Source organism: Erithacus rubecula (genome assembly GCF_903797595.1).
Source record: "Erithacus rubecula genome assembly, chromosome: 26".
Classification (NCBI taxonomy): domain Eukaryota; kingdom Metazoa; phylum Chordata; class Aves; order Passeriformes; family Muscicapidae; genus Erithacus; species Erithacus rubecula.
The window spans coordinates 3641818-3667235 of NC_136678.1; the positions used below are offsets into that span (position 1 = coordinate 3641818).

A 25418-nucleotide genomic window follows, 5' to 3' on the forward strand; every position below is an offset into this window, starting at 1 on the left:
GAATTAAACCCTGGGAATGCTGAACCTGTTCTGTGCAGAATGGATCCCTGGAAATTCTGAACCTGTTCTGTGCAGAATTAGTTTTGGGAATGCTGAACCTGTTCTGAATCCCTGGGAATTCTGTGCAGAATTAATTTCTAGGAATGCTGAATCCATTCTGAATCCCTGGGAATGCTGAACCCATTTAATACAGAATTAAACCCTGGGAATGAGGGAGAGGAGGGAGAGGAGAGGAGAGGAGAGGAGAGGAGAGGAGGAGGGAGAGGAGAGGAGAGGAGAGGAGAGTAGAGGAGAGGAGAGGAGAGGAGAGGGAGAGGAGAGGAGAGGAGAGGAGAGGAGAGGAGAGGAGAGGAAGGAGGAGAGGAGAGGAGAGGAGAGGAGAGGGAGAGGAGAGGAGAGGAGAGGAGAGGAGAGGAGAGGAGAGGAGAGGAGAGGAGAGGAGAGGAGAGGAGAGGAGAGGAGAGGGAGAGGGAGAGGGAGAGGAGCCTCTGGATCTAAATCTCTGCATGAGGAGTGGGGGGCTCAGGCTTTCCACAGAATCTGCCAGGAGCAGATTAAGGATTGGAATCCAAATAAATATTTACCCCCCAGGCCCCGGGGCTATAAATACCCTCCCCCAGCTCCACCAGTTTGGGATCTCTGGGATTCCAGAGGATTCCCAGGGCCTGGAGCTGCCTCTGGGAGAGCAAAGGGTGAACACAAAGGGAGCAGAAATGGCCCTAATTAAAGAGGCAGCTGCTCCCCTAATCCACTTTGTGCCCTGCCCCAAACCCAGATCCGGCTCCTAATTAAATCACCAAAAAAATAATTAAGGCCACATTATCACTGCAGTGTTTGCCTTTGGCCATTCAGGTGGGATTGACCCCAAAGCAGAGCCAGGGATCTGGAATTTGAGTCAAGGGCCTCTAAAAGTGGGTCACACCCCATAACCCAGAAGTTTTATGGGAATAAAGGTTTTTCAAACTCCAATCCTCTCATGTTTTGTAAGAAAAAAGCTCTTTCAGATCCCCAAACCCTCCCCAAGTTTTGTGAAAATAAAGGTTTTTCAACCTCCAACCCCCTCAAATTTTGTAGGAATAAAAGTTTTTCAAGCCAAACCTCCCAAATTTTGTGGAAATTAAGATTTTCCAAACTCAAAACCCCCAAGTTTTATGGGAATAAAGCTCTTTCAAATCCTAAAACACCCAAGTTTTACAAGAAAAAACCTTTTCAAATCCCAAAATACCCGAGTTTTGTGAGAATAAAGGTTTTTCAAACCAAACCCCCCAAATTTTGTGGAAATTAAGATTTTCCGAACTCCAAAACCCCCAAGCTTTGTGGGAATAAAGATTTTTAAAACCCCAAAATACCCGAATTTTGTGAGAATAAAGGTTTTTCAAACCCCAAAATACCCGAATTTTGTGAGAATAAAGGTTTATCAAGCCCCAAACCCCCAAATTTGGTGGGAATAAAGACTTTTCAAACCTCAAAATACCCGAATTTTGTGGAATATAGCTTTTTCAAACCCCAAACTTGCCAAATTTTGTGGGAATAAAGCTCTTCCAAGGTAATTTCCAGGGTGACAGGAGCAGGATGGGGAATGCTCAGAGTTCGCTGCCCTGGGATGGAACAACCCTAAAGGCAAAACCTCTGCGATTAAAACCAGCCCTGACTCAGCACGGGCGAGAAATTCACTTTTCTGCTCCCTGAAGGAGCCTGACCCGTGCACGAGTCATCCCAAATTCCCTCTCCACAAACCCCTTTTCCTTTAATAAATCCCTTTTTTTTTTTTTTTTTTTTTTTTTTTTTTTTTTTTTTTTTTTTTTTTTTTTTTCCTGCAGGATTTTAACCTTTATTTCCTTTTCCCAGGAATTCCCTGCCGTCCATTTTCACATTTTTCACTCCTCATTTCTGATCCAGCCGGGTCCCTGCCCATCCCTGTCCCCCAGCAAGGAATTTCCAGGATTTTGGGGCTGAAATTCCAAGGATTTTTGGGGCTGGAATTCCCAGATTTTGGGGCTTGAATCCACAGATTTTGGGGCTGGAATTCCCAGATTTTGGGGCTGGAATTCCCAGATTTTGGGGTTTGAATTCCCAGATTTTGGGGCTTGAATCCCCAGATTTTGGGGTTTGAATTCCCAGATTTTGGGGCTGGAATTCCCAGATTTTTAGGGCTGAAATTCTCTGGGTTTGGAGCTGGAATTCCAAGGGTTCATTGCTGAGTATTCCAGGATTTTGAGGTCAAAATTTTCAGGATTTTGGGGCCAGAATTCCTGGGGTTTGGGGGGCAGTAATTCTCATGATTAGGGTCTTAAAATTCCAAGGATTTTGGGGCTGAAATTCCCAGAGTTTCTGCTGATCCCGAGCTGAAAGCTGAGCTCGGGTGTTGCCCTGGGCAGCTCAAGATGTTTTACAGCTCTTTTGGGTTTTTTGTTTTGTTTCAGTTTTTGTGTTTGGTTTTTTGTTTTTTGTGGGTTTTTTTGGTGGTTTTTTTTTCCCTTGGCATCCTCTGGAAAAAAAAAAAAAAAAAAAAAAAAAAAAGAAAAAGAAAAAGAAAAATCTGCTGCTGCAACCTGGAAATGATGAGAAGCAGAGGCACCAGGTGGCTTTTTAAAGAGAAATTAGTGGATTTTAGCACTTGAGAATAAGGAAAGGCAGATTCAGGCAAGGAGGAATCCTGAGGATCTGCAGCTGGAAGGGACTGGGGGGAACTGGGGGGGACTGGAGAGAACTGGGGGCACTCGGGGGGACTGACAGATTCTGTCCCTGTCCTGGCTGCCCCAGGCTCCCCTCGGGGCTCCCAGCGATCAGATTTTACAGGTTAGAGCCGGTATTACAGGTTAGAACCGGTATTACAGGTTAGAACCGGTGTTACCGGTTAGAGGAGCCGAAAACCAAATATTTCCTGTCCCGTTTGAGCCGGGCTGTGCCCGCGCCGTTAATTAGCGGGGCTCAGCCGCGCGGCGCTAATTTGTTAAACTGGGGCTGGCTCAGGTCCCGAGAGGAGCTGGAGCCCTTGGGATTCTCGGGCCCTTGGGATTCTCCCCTCTGGCTGCCCCGGGGCGGCTCCTGCGGGCAGAAAAGGGCGGCTGTTCTCACACCGGGCAGCTCCTGCAGCCTCTGTGTGTCCCTCCTGTCCCCCTCTGTCCTCTCCAGTCCCTTCCAGCCCCATCCTGTTCCCTGAATCCCCTTCCAGCCAGCTCCAACCCCTTTCCATCCTACCCTTTTCATTTCTTTCCATCTCCCCCTTTCCATCCATCCCTTTCCATCCTCCCCTTTCCATCTCTTTTCATCTCCCTCTTTTCCTGCTTTTCCATCTTCCCCTTCCCATTTCCCCCTTTCCATCCCCTCTTTCCATCTGCCCCCTTCCCCTCCCTTTCCATCCCTCTCTTTCCATCCTTCCCTTTCATTCCCCCCTTCCTTCCCTTCCCCTTCCCTTCCCCCTTTCCATCCCTTTCCATCCCCCTTCCCCTCCCCTTTCCATCCTCCCCTTTCCATCCTTCCCTTTTCGTCCTCCCCTTTCCATCCTTCCCTTTCCATCCCCCCTTTCCTTCCCCCTTTCCCTCTTTTTTCCAGCCCTTTCAAATCCCAGCTTTCAGAACACACCAAACCCCAACTTTCATCCCCAAATCCCAACCCTTTAAAAATTCCCTCTAGCGGGGAGAAGCTGCAAATCCAGCTGGCTGCATCATTCCACATCCAGTCTGAAAGACTGAGGGGCTGGAGCCCACGTGGAAAAATCCCAACTGGAAATTCCTGTATCCCTTCATACCATCCAGGATTTTTCTGTCAGCATCACCAAAAAAAAAAAAAAAAAAAAAAAAAAAAAAAAAAAAAAAAAAAAGGATTAAAAAATAAAAGTAGGGTGGTGCTTTGAGTTTGGGTTGTTTTCTTTTTCCTGCCGCAGTGTCGGGGCTGGCAGATCACAAGGATGGCCACGAGGGTCCTGCCTGTCCCCTCTGTCCCCTGCCACGTCCTTGGTGGCAGCCAGGCGAGTCCCCGTCCCCGCCTTTATTGCCGCTGTAAATCAGGGAAGCTCCGCCGCCTTCCAGGAGCTCTGCAGATTTATGCCAAGAGCTGACCCGGCATCTCTATTTTCAAATCTAGGGCGGATTGAAATATGCTGCTTTTCAATAATATATTCAGGTTAACAGGGCCTTTCTCTTTGAGCAATTAATCTTGCACGGAGCGCTCAGCCCCGGGGACAAGGGGCGGGGGTTGCCAAGAGGAGGAAAACAAACAGCGCCGTGTAAGCGAGCCCTGCGGGGAGGAGCAGAGCCGGGGCTGCGGACCGGGAGAGTCCTGGGGACTGGGTGGGACTGGGATGGGGATGGATGGAGCTGGGATGGAGCTGGGATGGGGATGGATGGAGCTGGGATAGAGCTGGGTGGAGCTGGGATGGGGATGGATGGAGCTGGGATGGGGCTGGGATGGGGATGGATAGAGCTGGGATGGAGCTGGGATGGGCTGGGTGGAGCTGGGATGGAGCTGGGATAGAGCTGGGTGGAGCTGGGATGGGGATGGATGGAGCTGGGATGGAGCTGGGATAGAGCTGGGTGGAGCTGGGATGGGGATGGATGGAGCTGGGATGGGGATGGATGGAGCTGGGATGGGGCTGGGATGGGGATGGGTGGAGCTGGGATGGAGCTGGGATGGGCTGGGTGGAGCTGGGATGGGGATGGATGGAGCTAGGATGGAGCTGGGATGGGCTGGGTGGAGCTGGGATGGAGCTAGGATGGAGCTGGGATGGGGATGGATGGAGCTGGGATGGGCTGGGTGGAGCTGGGATGGGGATGGATGGAGCTGGTCCCACTGCAGAGCAGCCTCAGCTCAGCCTGGGTTACTGACAAATAATCAGAATATTGAGGTGTAAATCAATGGGAGCAGGGGAAAGGCAGGAGAAAACATTTCCAGAACATTCCCAGGGCTGTTCCTGCTCCAGGGCAGGAGGAACCCAAGGGCACAGAACACACCCTTGGGCTGTGCATGGATTGGTACCACACAAACCCCTCTGGCTCCAGCACTGCCCCCACAGCTGATCCTGCTCTTTCTGCCTCCCTCCCTCCGTCTCCTGCCCAATCTCAGCCCCACCACCCCCAGTAACCCCTGGCACAGAGGCTCTGCCCAAATCCAACCCAAATCCAGCCCAGGGGGGAATGGGAACCTGCTGGGAGCTGCCTCAGCCCATTTTTCTGTGCATTCCATGGGAATGAATCAGGAAGGAATTGTTCCCTGGCACGGGTGCCCAGAGCAGCTCCTGGCTGTCTGTGAATCCCAAGGCCAGGCTGGATGGGGTTTGGATGGTGGAAATGTCCCTGCCATGGCAGGGGGGGGCACTGGGTGAGCTCCCTTCCCACCCCAACCCTTCTGTGACTCCTTTCTTTGCCCCCAAATCTCAGCAAAAACACAACTTTTAGGCCTGGAATTGCCCCTGTTATTTTTTCCCCCCTCCCATTTTCTATTCCCCCATCACCAGCAGCATTCCCAGCATCACAGATCCTTGGGATTTATCCCTCAGCTTCTCGTTTTTCCAGCACATTAAATTCCAAACCAGCCTGGGCACACTCCTGCCAAACCATCCACAGCACTGGGCTCATGCCCAGGGGGAGGAAAATCTCCAGCTGAAAATTGTCAGATTTTGTGCATTTTGCCCGAGCTGCTGGGGGTGTGGAGGCAGCAGGGGTGACTCTGATGGAAACCATTCAGGCTCTTTTAGGAGCTGCATCGTTCCATGACACAAATTTCCAGTCACAAATAGCAACAGGCTCAGGGAGGGGATGCAGGTGGCTGGGGTGTGATTAATGAGCTGCATCTGTCACTGGAAGTGGGAATTCCACTGGACCAGCTCATGCCAGGGCAGGATTCAGGCTGGCTTTTTAAAATTCTGAAATTCTAGCTTTTTACAGCATTTTTCTTCTTTCTTTCTCCTCCCACGAAAAAAAAAAAACAACCCACAATTTCCTTGGAACCCAATAAAAGAGGAGATTTTTTTCTGATTCCTGTTGCAGCAGCAAAAATCCCAGCATGTGAGGAGCCAGCCCAGCTCCTGCCTCCACGAAATCCAGGTAATGACCCAGAACTGCCGGGAATTAGTGTTTCATTTTGGCAGCCCCGGCAGACAGCTCCCTAATGGAAATTGATTTCTGGCTTTTCCCTGTGCCATTTCACAGCCCTGGAACAGCTCCTTTCACCTGCCAGGGCGTTTGGGCCAAAGGGCTGCACAGGGGGAAGCACCTGGTTAATTAGTGGGGTGTTAATGAGCGCCTGGGGGGCACGGGGAGGGTGGGACAGGCCAGGAGTGTGGCAGGGACACCCCTGAACGTGCCAGGCACTTCCCTGAAGGTGACAAATTCTGGGTGATTATACCCAGGGCTCCACCACCCCAAATTCCTGATGGTTGTCCCAGGGGTCCCAGCACCCCAAATTCCCAGCGATTGTCCCCAGGCTCCAGCACCCCAAATTCCTGATGGTTGTCTCGGGGCTCCACCATCCTAAATTCCCCATGGTTGTCTCGGGGCTCCACCATCCCAAATTTCCCATGGTTGACCCCAAGCTCCAGCACCCCAAAGTCCCGACGGGTGTCCCCAGGCTCCATCCCAAATTCCCAGCGATTTTCCCCAGGCTCCCTCCCAAATTCCCCACGGTTGTCTCGGGGCTCCACCATCCCAAATTCCCCATGGTTGTCTCGGGGCTCCACCATCCCAAATTCCCCATGGTTGACCCCAAGCTCCAGCACCCCAAAGTCCCGACGGGTGTCCCCAGGCTCCATCCCAAATTCCCAGTGATTTTCCCCAGGCTCCCTCCCAAATTCCCCACGGTTGTCCCCGGGCTCCACCATCCCAAATTCCCAGCGATTGTCCCCAGGGCTCCACCATCCCAAATTCCCCATGGTTGACCCCAAGCTCCAGCACCCCAAAGTCCCGACGGTTGTCCCCAGGCTCCATCCCTAATTCCTGATCATTGTCCCCAGGGCTCCACCACCCCAAATTCCCGATGGTTTTCCTGGGGTCCTACCATCCCAAATTCCCAGCGATTTTCCCCAGGCTCCACCATCCCAAATTCCCAGCGATTTCCCCCCGGGCTCCACCATCCCGAATTCCCGATAGTTTTTCCCGGGTCTCCGCCACCCCAAACTTCGGGCGCTTGTCCCCAGCGGGAGCTCGGGGTTTAATCTGATGCAGCCCCACCGCACCGCCCAGTTCGGGGTTTTTTTGGGTGAAACCGCGGTGCCACCCGCGGCACTCGGGGATCGGATGTCCTGGATGTCCCAGCCCTTCCCTCGGCCGGGAGGAGCGAGGCACTGACCCAGGTAAGGCTCGGGCAGCTCCAGCTGCGAGGCTAAAGAAGATTTTCAACCCTTTTTCACCTCTGTAGCAGCAAAGAAATTGGGGGAAAACCGCTTTTCCCATATTTTGTTCCTGTGGTGTGTGTGGGAAGCAGAACTCGGCGGGCTGGATCACATTTAAAGCAGACCTCATTTTTATTTTATTTTATTTTATTTTATTTTATTTTATTTTATTTTATTTTATTTTATTTTATTTTATTTTATTTTATTTTATTTTTTCCCCCCAGTTTTCAATTGTTCTTTGGGTGCTTTGAGAGTGCCATAAATTGTCAGGTGAAGGAGTTGGTTGAGGTGGTGTCCGGGTTGGGCATCAGCTCACACCGGGTTCCCAAACACTCTGCGGTGTGCTGACAAAAATAACAATTAATTCATGTTATATTATATATTGCTGAGAGTGCAGCAGAGTGTTAATTGTGAGCTGAAATCCCAAACAAAAGCTGCTCAGGACAATCCCATCCTCAATTCCCCGTTTCCCTGGGCAGCGCTCCGGGCTCGGGGACATTTCCTTGGCTCGGGGACATTTCCCTGGCTCAGGGACTGCTCTGCTCCTTCCTCCCGCATTCCTAAACCCCAAACCTTCCCAGGTGCATTTTCTGCTCGTGCTGACAGCTCAGAACTGCGCTCCTGCCTGGCATTCCTGAGGAATGTTAATCGGGATTTAATTCCTGGGTGGATCCAGAGAAAAACGGGAATTTGGGGAGGATGGAAGAGTGGCAGCTGCAGGGGAAGATGCAGGACAGACCCTGAATTCTGGATGTGTCCTGGTGTTACCCTGCATTGTGGGAACATTTTTGTTATTAAAGGAATTTTTCTTTGGTTTTATACAAAAAGAAATCCGTGAACAAATTCAGAATCTACCCCTATGCCTCAGTTTCACCTGCACAGGTGAGAGTCCCCCTCTGCTGTGGGTTCCTGCAGGATTTTTCTCTTTTAAAATAGAAATTAAAATAGAAATCCATGGTGAAAAATCATGGGGAATGGAGTTTGGGTTTTCATCCTGGGGGAGCAGCCCCAGGAGCAGGGATGGGGACAGCCCTCACAATCCTCTCACTCCGCAGGAACATTGCAGTGGAAGAGTGGGAAAATCAGGGGGAAAAACGTCCCAGACAGGAATAATTCCCATTTCAGAGTGGGCTGAACACATTAAATCCTTTCCTGTCTTAGGAGCTACAGTGGGACCTGGAATTAGAGGGGGAAAAATTATTTTAAAAGTGATGTTGTGACTTTGTTTTTAACTTAGAGCAGGAACAAAGCGATTTGAAGCCCCGAGGGAGGATGTGGGTTTACACCGTGGGCTTCACCGTCCTGCCCCACGTGGGAGGATTCCTGGGCTGGTTCCTCAACAGGAAGGAAATCCCAGCGTGGTACGAGAAGCTGAAAAAACCTTCCTGGTGCCCCTCAAGGCGAGTGTTCCCCGTGGCCTGGACGATGCTGTACACGGGCATGGGGTGAGTGCAGGAGCTGCTCCTCCTGTCCCTGCCCCTGGCACAGCTCTGCCCGGGGTCTGGGGGCTCCTGCAGCAGCCAGGGGGGAGCCTGGCATGGTGCTGGCACGGGGGGAGATGCCACAGGCAGCCCTGGCACTGGAGGTTTGGGAGGAGTGAGGGATATGGAATTGTGGAATGGAATCGTGGAATAGCCTGAGCTGGGAGGGGATGGTCCAGTGCAGCTCCTGACCCTGCAAAATCCCACCCTGAGCATCCCTGAGCACTGTCCAAACTCTCCTGGAGCTCTGGAAGCCTCAGGGATGTGCCATTCCCTGGGAGCCTGGGCAGTGCCCAGCACCCTCTGGGGGAAGAAACTTCCCTGATCTCCAACCCAAACCTCCCCAGAGCTGTCTCTGCTCCATCCCAAACCTCCCCAGAGCTGTCTCTGCTCCATCCCAAAAATTCCCCAGAGCTGTTCCTGCTCCATCCCAAACCTCCCCAGAGCTTTTCCTGCTCCATGATTTCCATTCCAAACCTCCCAGAGCTGCTCCTGCTCCATCCCAAACCTCCCCAGAGCTTCTCCTGCTCCATGATTTCCATTCCAAACCTCCCCAGAGCTTCTCCTGCACCATGATTTCCATTCCAAACCTCCCAGAGCTGCTCCTGCTCCATCCCAAACCACCCTAGAGCTGTTCCTGCTCCATCCCAAACCTCCCCAGAGCTATTCCTGCTTCCTGACCTTCATCCCAAACCTCCCCAGAGCTTCTCCTGCTCCATGATTTCCATTCCAAACCTCCCCAGAGTTATTTCTGCCCCATCCCAAACCTCCCCAGAGCTGCTCCCGCTCCCACAGAGCAGCTCAGATGTGAATCCTACTGCTGCAAACAAATCCCTGGTGGGGAAAACACTCCTGGAGGAGGGACTGTGTCCCTGCCAGGGCTGGGTGCGGGCACTGACGCTGTCCCTCCTCACAGCTACGCCTCCTACCTGGTGTGGAACGACCTGGGTGGCTGCAGCAGCAAAGCCATCGTGCCCCTGGGGCTCTACGGGGCTCAGCTGCTGCTCAACTGGGCTTGGCCCCCCTTGTTCTTCGGTGCCCGAAACCTCAACATGGTAATGGGGCTTCCCTGTCGGCTTTGGGGCCGTGCTGGGGGGAATTGTGTGGAACAGGGAGTTTCAGCCCAGCTGTGGCCGCTCCTGCTCGCAGACAATGGTATCTGTCCCCTCCAGCCTCGGCAGCCGGGGCGGGGGATGCGGGGTAGCGCCAGGGCTGCACCCCCCAGTTAAGGGTCCGGGCTGGGAGATAAAGTCCTTTGTGGGGTCACACCCTGAGTGACAACAGCGCTGTCACATGCCTGGGGGATGGGGGGCAGCTCCCGGGGGCTTATCGGGCACAGCCACAGCCGGGCTGGGCCACCAGGCTCTGCCCCAGGTGCCAAGGGCTGATGGGGATGCGCGTTTCCACCTGAATTTTGTCACTTTTGGGGCGAAAGGAGAGTTTGTTCAGTGGCCACCAGCACGAGCAGGCTCTGTGTTAGCAAAGGGGACACTCGCCATGCGCAGGGGTTCGATAATGAGCGGGGAAAGGCACGTTAATTAGTGTCGGCTCGTGGTGTGACACGCTCCGATGTGACTGATCGGAGCACAGGGACAATGTCCTGGGGGTTGGGGTTGTTCCAGTGCCAACACTCCCATCCCTGCCCCATCTCCTTTACAGTCTCCTGGATTTTGGGGTTATTCCAGCACCAACTCCCCCATCCCTGTACAATGTCCTGGATTTCGGGGTTATTCCAGCACCAACATCCCCATTCCTGTACAATGTCCTGGATTTGGGGGTTATTCCAGCACCAACTCCCCCATCCCTGTACAATGTCCTGGATTTTGGGATTATTCCAGCACCAACACCCCCATTCCTGTATGATGTCCTGGGGTTTGGGGTCACTCCTGTCCCAATACCCTCATCCCTGTACAATGTCCTGCATTTTGGGATTATTCCAGCACCAACACCCCCATTCCTGTATGATGTCCTGGGGTTTGGGGTCACTCCTGTCCCAATACCCCCATCCCTGTACAATGTCCTGGACTTGGGGGTTATTCCAGCACAAACACCCCCATCCCTGTACAATGTCCTGGATTTCGGGGTTATTCCAGCACCAACTCCCCCATCCCTGTACAATGTCTTGGATTTCGGGGTTATTCCAATCCCAACACCCCCATCCCTGTACAATGTCCTGGATTTCGGGGTTATTCCAATCCCAACTCCCCCATCCCTGTACAATGTCCTGGATTTGGGGGTTATTCCAGCACCAACACCCCCATCCCTGTACAATGTCCTGGATTTCGGGGTTATTCCAGCACCAACTCCCCCATCCCTGTACAATGTCCTGGATTTTGGGGTTATTCCAGCACCAACTCCCCCATCCCTGTACAATGTCCTGGATTTTGGGATTATTCCAGCACCAACTCCCCCAACCCTGTACAATGTCCTGGAGTTTGGGGTTGTTCCAATCCCAACTCCCCCCTCCCCGCCCCATCTCCCACCTACCTAGTCAGGGCGGGTCCGTGCCGCGTCCCCGAGGCGGGAATCCCCGAGGCGGGAATCCCCGAGGCGGGAATCCCCGAGGCGGGAATCACCGAGTTTTGTCTGGCAGGCTCTGGTTGACATCCTGTGCCTGGACGGGCTGGCCGTGGGCACGCTGTGCTCCTGGTACCGCATCAACCGCGTGGCAGCGCTGCTGCTGCTGCCCTACCTGGGCTGGCTGGCCATGGCCACCTGCCTGACCATCCGCATCTGGAGGGACAACCCCGAGCAGAAGGCGGCCAAGAGCGACTAAACCTTCAACCGAGTTCTGGCTGAATTTATCCCGCTTAAACCATCCCCAGGTGGAATAATTTGGGGGGTTTGTTTTTACTTTCTTCTCCTCTCAACTCCATTATGAGATGTTTGCACCATTTTCGCCTTTAAACTGGGTTTTCTCCAGCGGGTTTGGGGGTTCCAGCTGTTCCCTTAATGGCACCCAATCAAATTCTAGTAGGGAAATGATCTGGAATAATTCACAGTGGACACCCAATCAAATTCCAGTAGGGAAATGATCTGGAATAATTCATGGTGGGCACCCAATCAAATTGCAGTAGGGAAATGATCTGGAATAATTCACAGTGGACACCCAATCAAATTGCAGTAGGGAAATGATCTGGAATAATTCACAGTGGACACCCAATCAAATTCCAGCAGGGAAATGATCTGAAATAATTCATGGTGGACATCCAATCAAATTCCAGTAGGGAAATGATTTGGAATAATTAACAGTGGACACCCAATCAAATTCCAGCAGTGAAATTATCTGGAATAATTAATACTGGACACCTAAACAAATTGCAGCAGGGAAATGATCTGGAATAATTCATGGTGAACACCCATTTTTTAAGAACTTACTTGACTTTTTTTTTTTAATAAATTTATATTTTTTAAGAGAAATTACTTGATTTTTAAAAAGAAATTACTCTATTCTTTTTAAGGAGTTACCTGACTTTTAAAAAGAAATCACTCGATTTTTTTAAGAAGTTACTTGATTTTTTTAAGAAGTTACTTGATTTTTTAAAGAAGTTACTTGACTTTTTAAGACAAATTACTTGATTTTTAAAATAAATTATTTTTTAAAAAGAAATTCCTTGATTTTAAAAAATAAATTACATGAGTTCTTTATGAAACTACTTGATTTTTTAAAAAAGAAGTTGCTCAATTTTTTAAAAAGAAATGGCTTGATTTTTTTAAATTACTTGACTTTTTTAAGAACTTGGGTTTTTTTACATTACTTAATTTTTTGAAAAGAAATTCCTCTATTTTTTTGCTCTTTGTGCTGTTGCTTCGTGCTCCTGCATACCCTGGTTTGTGCTTTAGCTCTGTTGCTGGATGGAGATTGGGCTCTGCCCCTTTTTTGGGGAGCATCCCCCTCCTTCCCAAAAGCTTCTCCCAAGAGGAAATTCCTCCCTTCCACAAATTCCACCCTTTCCACCTCAGCAGAACTCAAAAACTCACATGACCTTTGAAGAAAACATTTCATTAAATTATTTTTTTTTTTAAGTACAGAGACATGAGAGTTTGTGAAATTTCTGAACCTGCTGCCACTGCCTGAAAAGTTGTAATTAATGATCAAATTGGCAAAAAGCCACACACAGAATCTTTAAATCAGGTGCAAGTGCCTCATCCTGGAGCATTTCCATGCAATTATTAATCAGGAAAAGTTAAAAGAAAAGGAATTCCAAATGAATGGGATGGAATCAGGCACAAGGGATGCACGGACTCATCCTTGTCTTTTCCTTTTAATCAAAACCTGAGCTCTGGTTGTAAATCTAAAAGAATTTAGATTTCAGATTCAGAGCCAGAAATCTGGCTTTTAATTCTGAAATAATTTACAGGATTTTTAATTGCTAAAAGCACTAAACATGAAGAGAAGGGGCATGAGGATTTTCCTGGCGCTGGCTGTAATTAATTTGGGTTGTAATTGGGGCTGTAATTGGGGGTGGGGGGTACCCAAGTTGGGTGAGATGGCTCAGCAGGGGCTGTAACATAAATTGTATTTGCTTTGAATAAAACAAGCCATTGTTGGGTATTTTTTTTAATAAATAAATAAATCTGAGTTATTCTTGCTGTGCTGGTTTGGGGTGAGGCTCCCAAAAGTTCAAGGGGTCAAGGGAATGGATTTGGGAAGATCCCAGAGGTGGATCCATTCCTGAGAGTGCATGGCCTGGATGGGATTTGTGTGTTGGGTTGATGTGCCCAGAAATGTGGATTCTGTCCCCATCTGCTGCAGCCGGGTGGGGCAGTGACCCTGATCTCCTGGCACATATTCTCTGCTAATGGGCCATCTTTAAACCAGCTGGGCAATCATCTTTATCTTTCCCATGACCCACCCTTCATCCAGGAGGTATCACCTGTTAATGGACCATTGTTACAAAGTGGGTGTGGCAGCGATTCTTATCTCTGTGGGAGATATCTCCTGTTAATGGGCCATTGTTACAAACTGGGTGTGGCAGTGATCTTTATCTCCTGGCACACATTATCTGCTCATGGGCCATCTTTAAACCAGCTGGGCAATCATCTTTATCCTTCCCACAGCCCATCCTCCCTCCAGGAGATATCTCCTGTTCATGGTCAGTGAGTCCCAGTGCATGACTGATAAAATTCCATCATCCCACTGGGAGATGCTCCAGCCAGGGGAGGAGCCAAGCCTTTCCTACCCAGATAAAAACTGAGATTTGGAACACCAGAGCACCTTTCCCACTGGATTCCAGAGGAAAGCCAGACCTTTCCACATCATCCCTGCACCTTCAGAGGAAACTGCACCTTCTCCAGGAGCACTGCTCCAGCTGAACCACATCTGCCCCTGCAGGAGGATGCAGCCACCATTGAATGGGACTGCTGCCACCACCCTGACTGACGGGTGTCAGCTTGGATTCTGACTCTGGCAGTGTTTTGGGATTGTTCTTTGTAATACTGCATTTCTATTTTAATTTTCCTAGTAAAGAACTGTTATGCCGAATTCCCATATCTTTGTCTGAAAGCCCCCTAACTCCAAAATTACAATAATTTGGAGGGAGGGGGTTTACATTCTCCATTTCAAAGAGAATCTTCTGCCTTTATTGGCAAACACCTGTCCTCCAAACCAGGACAGTTTTGGAAACCAAAATACCCCCAAGGTCCCTCCTTGGGGACAGCACTGACACCCTCTGTAAAAGCTGCACCACCTAATCAGTGCCTTGTCTTCATTTCCTTCTGTCTTCACTCAGAGTCAGGATTAAAAACACAAAGGAGATGAATTTCTTGTGTTCTGACTTTGTTGTTTAATAAATCTTATCCAAAGTACAGAGAGTTCTGCAGCATTTCCAACCACGAGCTGAAAGTGAGTAAAATGGAGGAGAATTTAGCTGGCTCCAAGGTTTTTTAAAGCTCAACAATCCAATAAAGAATTAACACCTCTATTATTTATACTTTTGACCCAATAACCAAACTCCTGTGATCCTCATTGCAGGATTTTCTATCCAACCACAAACTGCTACCTGAAAGAAGGAAGAAGAAAAAAACAGAAAGAGACAACACTCCAAAATCTCTATCTTGTCCCATAGCTGTTACTATATTCTAAAAATCCCATATTTAAAACTCTTCACTGTGTGAAATCACATACTTTTATTTAACTACACACTCAAATTTTGGAAACTTCTCCAAGAGCTCAACTCAAAAGCAGAATTCTCCAGGGAATCAGTGCTAGAAAACACAGAAATCTCAAAAAATCCAGATTTCTGGGATCCAACCCCCCTGCCTTGGGGACATCCCTGTGACAGCTCCAAGGTGAGCAGGACAATTCCTGGCTCTGGGATCCTCCCTGATGGATTTTGGGAGATGCTGAATGTTCCTGGATCCATCCTGGGCAGAGCTGGGGGCTCAGCACAACTGAGAAGCAAATCCTGGCAGCTGAGAGCAGCTGGAGTTCGCAGTTCCTGGTAAAATTTGGTGATTCCCTCATTTGGATTCATTATTTATTCATATTTATTCCCCCCTGGCTCAGGACTCTTTTTTTTCCCTAGGTTGTGGAGAAGGAACAGCCCCACAAAACCCTGTAGCAGCACTGGCAACATCAAAAGCTGCCGAAAAAGCAAATAAAGAAATAAAAAAAGAAACCCTGTAACACTTCAGGGCTTTTTTTTTTTTTTTTGTTTTGTTTTTTTTTTTTTTTTTTTTTTTTTGTTGTTTTTTTGTGATGCCACTGCAATTATTTACAGCTTCTTTGTATCCCAGGGAGTCCCTCGTGCCAAAGGACAAATGTAAATAATTTCTCCCTCAAATGAAGGTGGGGTCTGGCTAATTTGGGCGAGTTCAGGCTGATTTTGGCTCTGAGGTAATGGCAGGACCATCCAGAAAGGCCTGCAGGGACTAAAGAAACCTTTATCTCATTTTGGAAAGGGGAGAGAATTATTTAAATCACATTTAAATTGGTGTCTCTAGATCTGGCTCATACCTGCAACTCTTTAATAACATTTCCAATTAAATAGATGAATGCATATTTGATCAGCTTTCATAAATTGGGTCTATTTCCTCTTCCTGCTTTTTTCTGCAGGCAAAGGAAAATCTGAAATTAAGATTAATAGAATTTTTTTCCATGTTTGCCCTCCCCATTTTCCCGGCTGCTGGGACTGGCTGCCTTGTTCTTGTTTTCCTTCCAATTTCTCCTCCTCCCAGCTACCTGTGAGTGCAGAAGGAGCTTTTCTTTGCCTCCTGCCTCTTCTCACAGGCAGCAAAAATAGCAAAAATTCTTCCCTGTGCTATCCAGAGCAACTAGAAATCAATTGGGAAAATTAAATTCAGTGAGACACCCTCCTGTATTAATATTTAAAGCATCATTTGGTGCATTTGCTGTTTAAACAGATAGACTGAACCCTTTTGCATAAAAATAACTTTAATGACATTTCAAAGTCATCTGCAGGGTTTCTTGCCCAGACTGTGCAGCCAGCCCCAAACCAGCCCTGGTTTCACAGAGTCCTGGAATTCTGGAAGGGTTTGGGATGGAAGGGAACTTAAGGATCATCCCATGGATCCTTTCCCTTTCCCTTTCCCTTTCCCTTTCCCTTTCCCTTTCCCTTTCCCTTTCCCTTTCCCTTTCCCTTTCCCTTTCCCTTTCCCTTTCCCTTTCCCTTTCCCTTTCCCTTTCCCTTTTCTTTTCCCTTTCCTTTTCCCTTTCCCAGGAAGGAAGGAAGGCAGGCAGGCTGTCAGTGTTTGTTTATTTATTTGTGCTGTAGTTAGAGCTGGGGGAAGCAGGAGGGGCTGGCTGCCAGACAATGTCTCCAGGGAGATGTTTGTTAGTGCCACCAGCTGTCCCCTGGCATGGAGAGCGGGGCTGAGCTGTGACTCACCCAGCCTGGCTCTTATTTCACTCTCACATCCATCCCAAAATGTTCCCCCGGCCCCACAGTGCCATAAAAGCTCCTTTTCCTGAGGCAGGCAGGTGTGGGAAAGGGAACAGGCAGGGTAACTCCAGGAATTCCTGCAGCAGGGACAGGGACAGCACTGCTGTCACCTACAGGGACAGGGGCAGGACACCTGAGACCTGCAGGGGACACTGGCCCAGGGATACAGCAGAGATTTCTTTTTGGGGATAAAAAAAAAAAAATAAATTTGGGGATAAAAGTGCTCTGAGGTGGCTCTAAAGTCACTGAAGAAGCTGCTCTGGACATGGATGGATGGATGGATGGATGGATGGATGGATGGATGGATGGATGGATGGATGGATGGATGGATGGATGGATGGATGGATGGATGGATGGATGGATGGGTGGATGGATGCAGGATCTTCAAAATCCAAAATTCCAGCAAAGCCTGCAAGCTTCTCCAGCACAGGGTGTCCCTCAGCCCTGTCCTGTGTGTCCCCTGTGATCCCCCCGGGCAGGGATCAGTCTGGGAGGGGCTCAGGGGGCTGGGAAGGGTTTGGAGAATCCTGAGGGAATTGGGAAAGGGGCTCAGCCTGGAGAAAAGGGGAATCAATGGGAATTTCTGGCTCTGCACAACTCCCTGACAGGAGGGGGCAGCCGGGGGGGATTTGGGATCTCATCCCGGGGAACAGGGACAGGAGGAGAGGGAATGGCTCAGGCTGGGCCAGGGGAGCTCAGGGTGGATTTTAACAGGAATTTCCTCATGGAAAGGGTTGGCAGGGGCTGCCCAGGGGGTTTGGAGTGCCCAGCCCTGGGGGTGGCACCTGAGGGTGGCACTGAGTGCTCAGAGCATCAGACACTTGATGATCCCAGAGGGATTTTCCATCCTCAGTGATCCTGGGATTTTATGAACTAAATCAGAGCCAGCTGGATAAAATATCAGTGGGAACAGACACAGGTGGAGGGGAATATCAACACAAACTGCAGCACAATTTGGGGTTCCCTGAGTGCTGCTGGGGACAGATTTGGGGTCACAAACAGGCACCAGAGCCCTCACCCACCCCCAGCTCCAGCACAGCAGCTCCCTGGTGCCCTTTTATATTTTTGGCTGCCGTGGGGGGAGGACCATGGCTGCTCCAAGCACTGCCCTAGAAGGAGCTGGGGAGCAGCTGGGAAGGGCTGGAGAGAGGGGGAGCCTCGGGGCCACATTCCCCAGATTAGATTAGAGCTCAGCCCTGGCAGGGGCCAGGCTAAAGCTGCAGCAAAACCGGGAGCCCAGCCATGAAGAGCTTCCAAAAATAAAGCAGAGTGGGTCAGAGGGACTGGAGAGGGGCTGAGATGCTGCTTGAAAATATCAGGATTAGGAGGAAATGAGCTGTCAGTCACTAGGAGAGGATTCCCACCCCAAAAACAGCCCCTGAAATGTCAGAGGTGACAGCAATTGGACAGTGGAGGTGGAATTTGAGCGTTGTCACCACACAGGAGGCAAAACAGCACCCCTGCCCTGCAGGAAAGTATTTTAGGCTTAGAAATAAATAAAATCCTGCACCATGGAAGATATATGTTCCATGGATAGGATGTCTTGGAATTTGTCAAATCCTTGGTTGGGCTGTCACCACCACCAGCTTTGTCACCTAAACAACATCACCTAAACAACAAGAGCTGCTCTGTCCCCAAAAAACTGCATCCCATGGGAAAAAGCTCCAAAGGATACCCAGCACATCAAGGCAGGGGGACAGCAAAGGGGCTGGGAAGAGCAGCCAGAATTAATTATCTGTGAAAATTTGTTATTAATTTTCTCTGATGATAAATGACCTGCCTGATGGGGTGGATTTATTTTGTTTTGTGATGGTGCAGCCTCATCCCACAGCTCTAAAGAGCTGGATTTAACAGTCACAAAGGATGCTTGGCTCCAAAGCAGATTTGATTTTTATGGAATACTTTTCTCCTCAAACTAAAGCAGGTTTTTCCATCAATACTGACTGAATATTCCATCAATACTGAATATTCCATATTTACTCAAAGTTTGCTGGTGGTGAGTTCTGAGCAAAGTGCAGAGCCCACAGTACTGGAGGTTTGATTCCAAAATCCTGCCCAGCCACACTTTTCCCACCTCCTTTGCCCCATGGCATGGCCAGGATTGGTCCCTGGAAAAACCTCACTCAGGTTTTTATGAAATTTAGCTCAGGCAGGATTGATACAAACTGCAAATGACTGAAATTGAGAGTGAGACACTGGGAAAGTTTCATATAATCCTGAAGGGAACAAAGAAAAGAGGGAAAAACCCTTCCAACCCTGATCCATCCCAGTGCACTGGGAATTCAGGGAATGCTCAGGGGAGGAAAATGCAGAACAGTGGGAGAAGCAGCACTGGGAATTCCAGCTGGACTTTCAAATATTTGGGAGAAGGTTCTGGCTTGGATTTAGGGCTCCAATTAGGAGAATCCTGCATGAGCAGGGTGGGAGGAACCACAGATCTCCTGCTGGGATGCTCCAGGTATCCAAACCCACCAAACCCAAGGATTTTCCAGCAAAACAGCCACAACCCCTTCTCCTCCTGCCTGAGGCAGGCCAGGTTGAGCTGGTCCTTCAAGGTCAGCATGGAATTCTGGCAGAGGAGGCTGTGGGAGCAGGAGGAGCCCCATGCCAGCCCTCACCCAGGGGATAAAAACACGCTCGAGCTTCCAGGATTTTCCACCAAGGAAAATTACGGCCTCAGCCCACCCACTGTGAAGTTGTCACTTGGTTTGAAGTTGTCACTTGGCTTGAAGTTGTCACTTGGTTTGAAATTAAAAGAGGAGCAAGAGGGATTGGAGGAGGTGACACCTGAGAGCCCTGGGACACCCAACCCCATCCAGCCCCTGCTTTGTTCCATATTTAGTTCCTGACAACTGTGCCTGGGGCAGGGACTCCCAGCTCTGTTTTCCCTCCTCCCTCAGCTCCCAGAGCTCTCAGAAATTGTTCTTTCTCTCTCCCAGTGGCCACAGCTCGGTGCCAGTGTCTGGGGAAGATGGCAGAGAAGCAGGAGGAGCCCAGCAATGCCCAGAACGGGGAACCCGACAACGCCGAGGAGGGAGAGGGAAAAAAGAAGAAAGTGAAGAGGGAGGACCTGCCACCCTTTGAGATTGTGACAGGGTAAGAGATTGGGATTGAAATATGGAGTTGGGGGAGCTCAGAGAGCTCTGTGTCACCTTTCAGATCAGGCAACACAAGCAGCATCTTGTGCCCGTTGGTTTCGGAACAGTCTGAAACGGTTTGGATTTATTGTGGGATTTTGCTCTGAGTTTTTCTGATTTTTAGAGGATGGACTCCCAGCAGGCAGGCACAGAAGTGCACTTGTTTTATAGGAACAGCTCTGCTCCTGCAGTGCTGGTTCCTCCCAGCCCTGCTGATGGGATGGGGATGGAGGGCTGGCTTTGATGAGAGCTCAGTATTGATTTCTTGCTGTGATCAATGGCTCTTGTCTGAGAGTTCCTCCACCTGTGGATCAGGAAAAACACCCCTGCTATGGCTGATTGCCTTGATGGGCCTGAGGGACAGATTTTTCAAGAGACCTAAAGGTTCGTATTTTCAAGAGCTCCACAGCCACAGCTGGAACCTGACTTTTATAAAGGAACCAAAAAGCCCAACTTGCAGAAAGGCTCCAAAACAAGAGTTTTAAAGGCAGTGGGGAGCCTGGCCTTTGGAAAAATGGGATATCACAGGGATCTGGGAAAAGCTGAACTCAGCCAGAATTGACTCTGCAAGTAGGAAAAGCCCTCAGGAGCAGCAGGATGAGTCCTTCCCCCCTGAATTTTCCCTTATCAGTCACCAAAGGCATGTCCCAGCAAGTAAAACAAACCCAGGATTTCTTCCAGCTGCTTAAAAGTAAAGCTCAGGCCTCTAAAATAATCCCTGGAATTCTGTGCCTGTGCTATGGGATCTGCAGGTGAAATTTGGCTGCTTGTTCAGACCAGGATGTGTGAGGTAGGACAGCATCCCATCACAAAATTGGGTTCACTTCTTGCCCAGGGGAAGAAAAATCTCCATTCTCTTCTCAAAATATGACTGCTGTGGAAAAAAAAAAAAAAAAAAAAAAAAAAAATCAATTTTTAGGGTGGTCTCTGTCACACATGATCATAGAAATAAATGATTGGCAGTGGTTTTTAAGGAAAGAACATCCCTCTGCTAGGAATGGAGCTCAGGCACCAAAATTTGTGGATATAAACCACTGGGCCAAGTTCTGAACACTTAAAGATGTCCTGAAATGAATTTTGATGAGGAAATTGGGAATTCTAGCCTTGGAGCCTGGTGAGAGAAATGCTGAGGGACTGGACAAATTACCAAATTGCCAAATTTGTCCAAATTTCCCTGCTAAGCACAAGGCCCTGAGCTAACCATGGCTGAAAAACTTCCTTGGCAATTAAAATTAATGAATTAAAACTTCCATCCTGCAATTAAATCCTTTCTTGGAACACCAAGGATTTGCCAGGATTTCTCACCCTGCAAAGGGGAGAGTGAGGAAGCAAAGCAAAAATCCTAAAGGATCCCCAAAAAATGTTCAGAAACCCCAGGGATTTTTTTTTTTAATTTTTATTTTAAGGACAACAGGAGATCAGGCCTGTGTGGGTTTTGCCAATGAAATTGGGAAATTAGAAATTCTCAGGCAATCAAGGCAGTTCTGGGAGTGATAAGGAAACACAATTCAGCCAGGGAAGAAGAATTTAAACCAATTTATGCTGCATTTCATCTTTAGCCCTTGGATTAGGGGCATCTCAGGACTCCCAGCCAAGTTCTCACTCTGCTCCTTACAGCTCTAGGAGGAGTCTGGTTTCCAGGAATCACTGGGAAGCCAATTATTCTCTTTAAGAATATTATCCTTTTATTTTTTTTTTTTTTGGCTGAAAACAGCCTGTAATCCCAATCTGGGAGCATTTCCTGCCACATTCATTTCCACTTTCACTAAATGAGGCTCCTTGTAGGAATAATTCCTTGTTAGTCTTTTAGGTAATCCACATTTTTAATCCTTCATTAGATGTTTGTGTGGCAGTGCCAGGGTCACACTGGGTAACTGCTTTTTCCTCCAGCCCACCTGATTTCAGCAACTTCAATCCCAGACTGAAGATTCTGCCTCAAAATTTCAATTTTTTTTTGGTGTCAATATAATCTATCTCTTTGCTATCCAGGGGAAATTGATAAATTAGGTTGGAGCATTCTGAAATTTTTTAAAAAATTAATAATTTAATGATGCTTTTCAGGGAAGGTTTTGATTTTGAGCTTTCCTATCCATGCTGCTGTTCAGCTGTTCCATGGAAATCCAGAGCCAACCTTGTCACTGCTGTGACCCCTTTGCTGTCAGAGTTAAATCAGGGATGAAATTCCCTGTGCCTCTGATGTATTTAGAAAAGCTGATGTTATTGTGAAACCACTCATTGCTCTGGAATGGGTGTCTCATGTCTGCCCTTCAAAAAAAAAAAAAAAAAAATCATTTATTAAAGAATCCTTAGCCAAAGCAGCACTGATTGTCCAGGATGCCAAGCAGGAAAATTGCTATTTGTGGAAGTATGTGGATTTTTTCCCCACTCTTTTCCATCTCCAGAGCCATCCCATGAGATGTTGCATCATGAGGTGATTTTTGAGTCACAGAAGGGAAGATGTGGACAATAAATTACCAGAGTAGGTGAAGGGACTCCAGCAGGAAATGCACATTTTCACTGCAAAATCAGATTTGATCCTGGATATTTTGTATATGGTCCCACACAGGGCTGAGCCAAGAGTGTGACTCTTCCCTGCTGGATCCCAGAAATCTGGGAATTTTGAATTTTCTGACCCTCAAAAGAACACAGCTTTTGATTTGAGAAGGCTCCCAGATCTGAGGGATGGAATCACTGGTGTGTGGTTTGTGTAGAAATGTGTAATATCACATGGGGAAGGGTCTGGAATTTGGAGTTTTAGGATATAGAAATAGGTATGGGATAAGAAATCTGGGATTTTGAGCTTTTCTGTGCTTTCTAGCACTGACCCCCAGAACACTGCTGTTGACTTGAGGCCTTGGAGAAGCTTCCAAATTTGAGTGGTGATAAAATCGTGAGCAAAATTGAGATGTGCGATTTCACAGGGTGAAGGGTTTTAAATTAGAGGTTTTTATAGCATATAGGACACATAGTATATATATATATATATTGAGGTATATAGGATATATAGTATATATGTATATATAGGTGAAGAGTTTAAAATTTGAGGTTTTTATAATATACAGGTATATAGGACATATATATATATATAGGTATATAGGATATATAGTATATATATATAGGTATATAGGACATATAGTGTATATAGGGTTTATTATAGATATGTAGGTATAAAGGATATAGTGTATATATATATAAGGTATATAGTACATATAGTGCACATATAGTGTATATAGGATTTATAGTATATATATAGGTATATAGTATATATAGGATTTATAGTATATATAGGTATATAGCACATATAGTGTATATATAGTGTTTATAGTGTATATAGGATTTATAGTATATACATAGGTATATAGGATATAGAGGATTTATAGTATATATAGGTATATAGCACATATAGTGTATATATAGTGTTTATAGTGTATATAGGATTTATAGTATATATATATAGGTATATAGGATATATAGTGTAATATAGTGTATTTAGTGTATATAGGATTTATAGTATATATATATAGGTATATAGGATATATAGTGTATATATAGGTATATAGTACATATAGTGTATATATAGTGTATATAGAATTTAGAGTATATATATAGGTATATAGTACATATAGTATATATAGGATTTGTAGTATATATGTAGGTATTTAGTATATATAGTGTATATATATAAGGTATATGGTACATATAGTGCATATATAGTGTATATAGGATTTAGAGTATATATATAGGTATATAGTGTATATATAGTGTATATAGGATTTATAGTATATATGTATAGGTATATAGTATATATAGGATTTATAGTATATATATAGGTATATAGTATGTAGGAACAGAGGGCAAGGCAGTGATTTGTGCACACAGGGCTGAGCCAAGAGCGCTGCCCCTTCCCCAAACCTCCCCCTGAGCCTCCTCTCTGCTCTCTGCTCGCAGGGTGAGGTTTGTCAGTAGGGACTCCAGCAGGAAATGCACATTTTCACTGCCAAGTCAGATTTGATCCTGGATATTTTATAACCTGAATTTCAGAACTCAGAGGAACACAGGGCAAGGCAGTGATTTGTGCACACAGGGCTGAGCCAAGAGCGCTGCCCCTTCCCCAAACCTCCCCCTGAGCCTCCTCTCTGCTCGCAGGGAACGCCTCCCGGCCAACTTCTTCAAATTCCAGTTCAGGAACGTGGAGTACAGCTCGGGCAGGAACAAAACCTTCCTGTGCTACGTGGTGGAGACGCAGGGCAAGGAGGCGGCCACCAGCCGCGGCTACCTGGAGGACGAGCACGCGGCGGCGCACGCCGAGATGGCGTTTTTTAGCAGCATCCTGCCCCAGTGCCAGGCGGGCGCCCGCCACCATGTCACCTGGTACGTGTCGTCCAGCCCGTGTGTCACCTGCGCGCGGGGCATCTGCGAGGCGCTGCGCAGGGACAGCGGGCTGCGGCTCACCATCATGGTGGGCCGGCTCTTCATGTGGGACGAGCCCGAGATGCAGGCGGCCCTCAGGTGCATGAAGGAGGCCGGCTGCAAGCTGAGGATTATGAAGCCTCAAGACTTTGAGTATGTCTGGAAGAACTTTGTGGAGCAGGAGGAAGGGGAGGAGGCCAAGTCCTTCGTGCCCTGGGAGGATATTCAGGAGAATTTTCAGTACTACGAGGAGAAGCTGGCTGAGATCTTGCACTGAGCTCAGGTGAGTGAGGGCATCGCTCATTAACTCTCCTCTCTTTAATTTCAATTTCTCTTATTTGTCTTACTGAATACAGTGGCAGTGGCTTTCCCCTTCCAGGGGCTCTCCCTCACAGCACATTCCCAAGGGATTTAGTGCTTCTCTGTCTTCTCCTCCAGGAATAAAGAATAAAAAGGTTCCAGGTCCTCCAGAACACCTCCCTGCTCTCCACAGGGATGATGCTCAGGACAGCAGGGAGAGGAATAGAGATTGGAGGGGATTTTACTCATATCCCAAAGTCTAACCCTAAAAAACACCATTGAAGGAACCCCAGCTGGGGCAGAATTCCCTTTTCTATGGGGTGCTGAAGAGTCACCTCTGAGTCTCCAGGATGTCTCTGTTTCCCTCCCCAGGATCAGAAAGGATCCATGAAGAGATGTGACAGACCTGGACACCTGGGACAGTCCTGCTTCCCCAAGCTTTGATTCCAGCAGGATGGAGAACCAACCTCTGGGAGACAAGGCCCTGTGGGACTCCAAACACACACACACAACACAGACCTCTGGTGTTTGGGATTTTTTGGGTGTTTTTTGTTCCTCCCCCTCCCTGCCCCAACCAAACCCATGCTGGAAAGGGATGGCAGTGATCCACAGGCAGGCTGTGGGATCACATTCTGGGAATGTTTAATGAAGAGATCTTAGAACAAAGCTGCTGGTTAGATAAATGCATTAGTAAGAGCAAAAGAAAGGGATTTAAGGTGAAAAAGAAGTTTTCTCCCTCTGTTCTCCTCAATAGTCAGAGCTGTGATTTAATTCAGGCCCAACAGCTCTTGTCCAAATCATGATGGAGCCCAAGAACTCGAAATCAAATGATGATGTTTGGGATATAAACCTGGGAAAA

At 48.0% G+C, this 25418-nt stretch overlaps 2 protein-coding genes across 2 annotated transcripts; both read left to right on the plus strand.

Annotated features, from left to right (window-relative positions):
• Positions 1–7199: 7199 nt before the first annotated feature.
• TSPO2 (translocator protein 2) lies at positions 7200–11642 on the plus strand. Its single transcript, XM_079327385.1, has 4 exons — positions 7200–7288; positions 8565–8772; positions 9725–9863; positions 11402–11642. The coding sequence occupies exons 2-4, from the start codon at positions 8600–8602 to the stop codon at positions 11582–11584; spliced, it is 495 nt and encodes a 164-aa protein (XP_079183511.1). The 5' UTR covers positions 7200–7288; positions 8565–8599; the 3' UTR covers positions 11585–11642.
• Positions 11643–19556: 7914 nt separating this feature from the next.
• Positions 19557–25387, plus strand: APOBEC2 (apolipoprotein B mRNA editing enzyme catalytic subunit 2). The gene is made up of 3 exons (XM_079327469.1): positions 19557–19808; positions 23996–24542; positions 24932–25387. The coding sequence occupies exons 1-2, from the start codon at positions 19684–19686 to the stop codon at positions 24534–24536; spliced, it is 666 nt and encodes a 221-aa protein (XP_079183595.1). The 5' UTR covers positions 19557–19683; the 3' UTR covers positions 24537–24542; positions 24932–25387.
• The last annotated feature ends 31 nt before the right edge of the window (positions 25388–25418 follow it).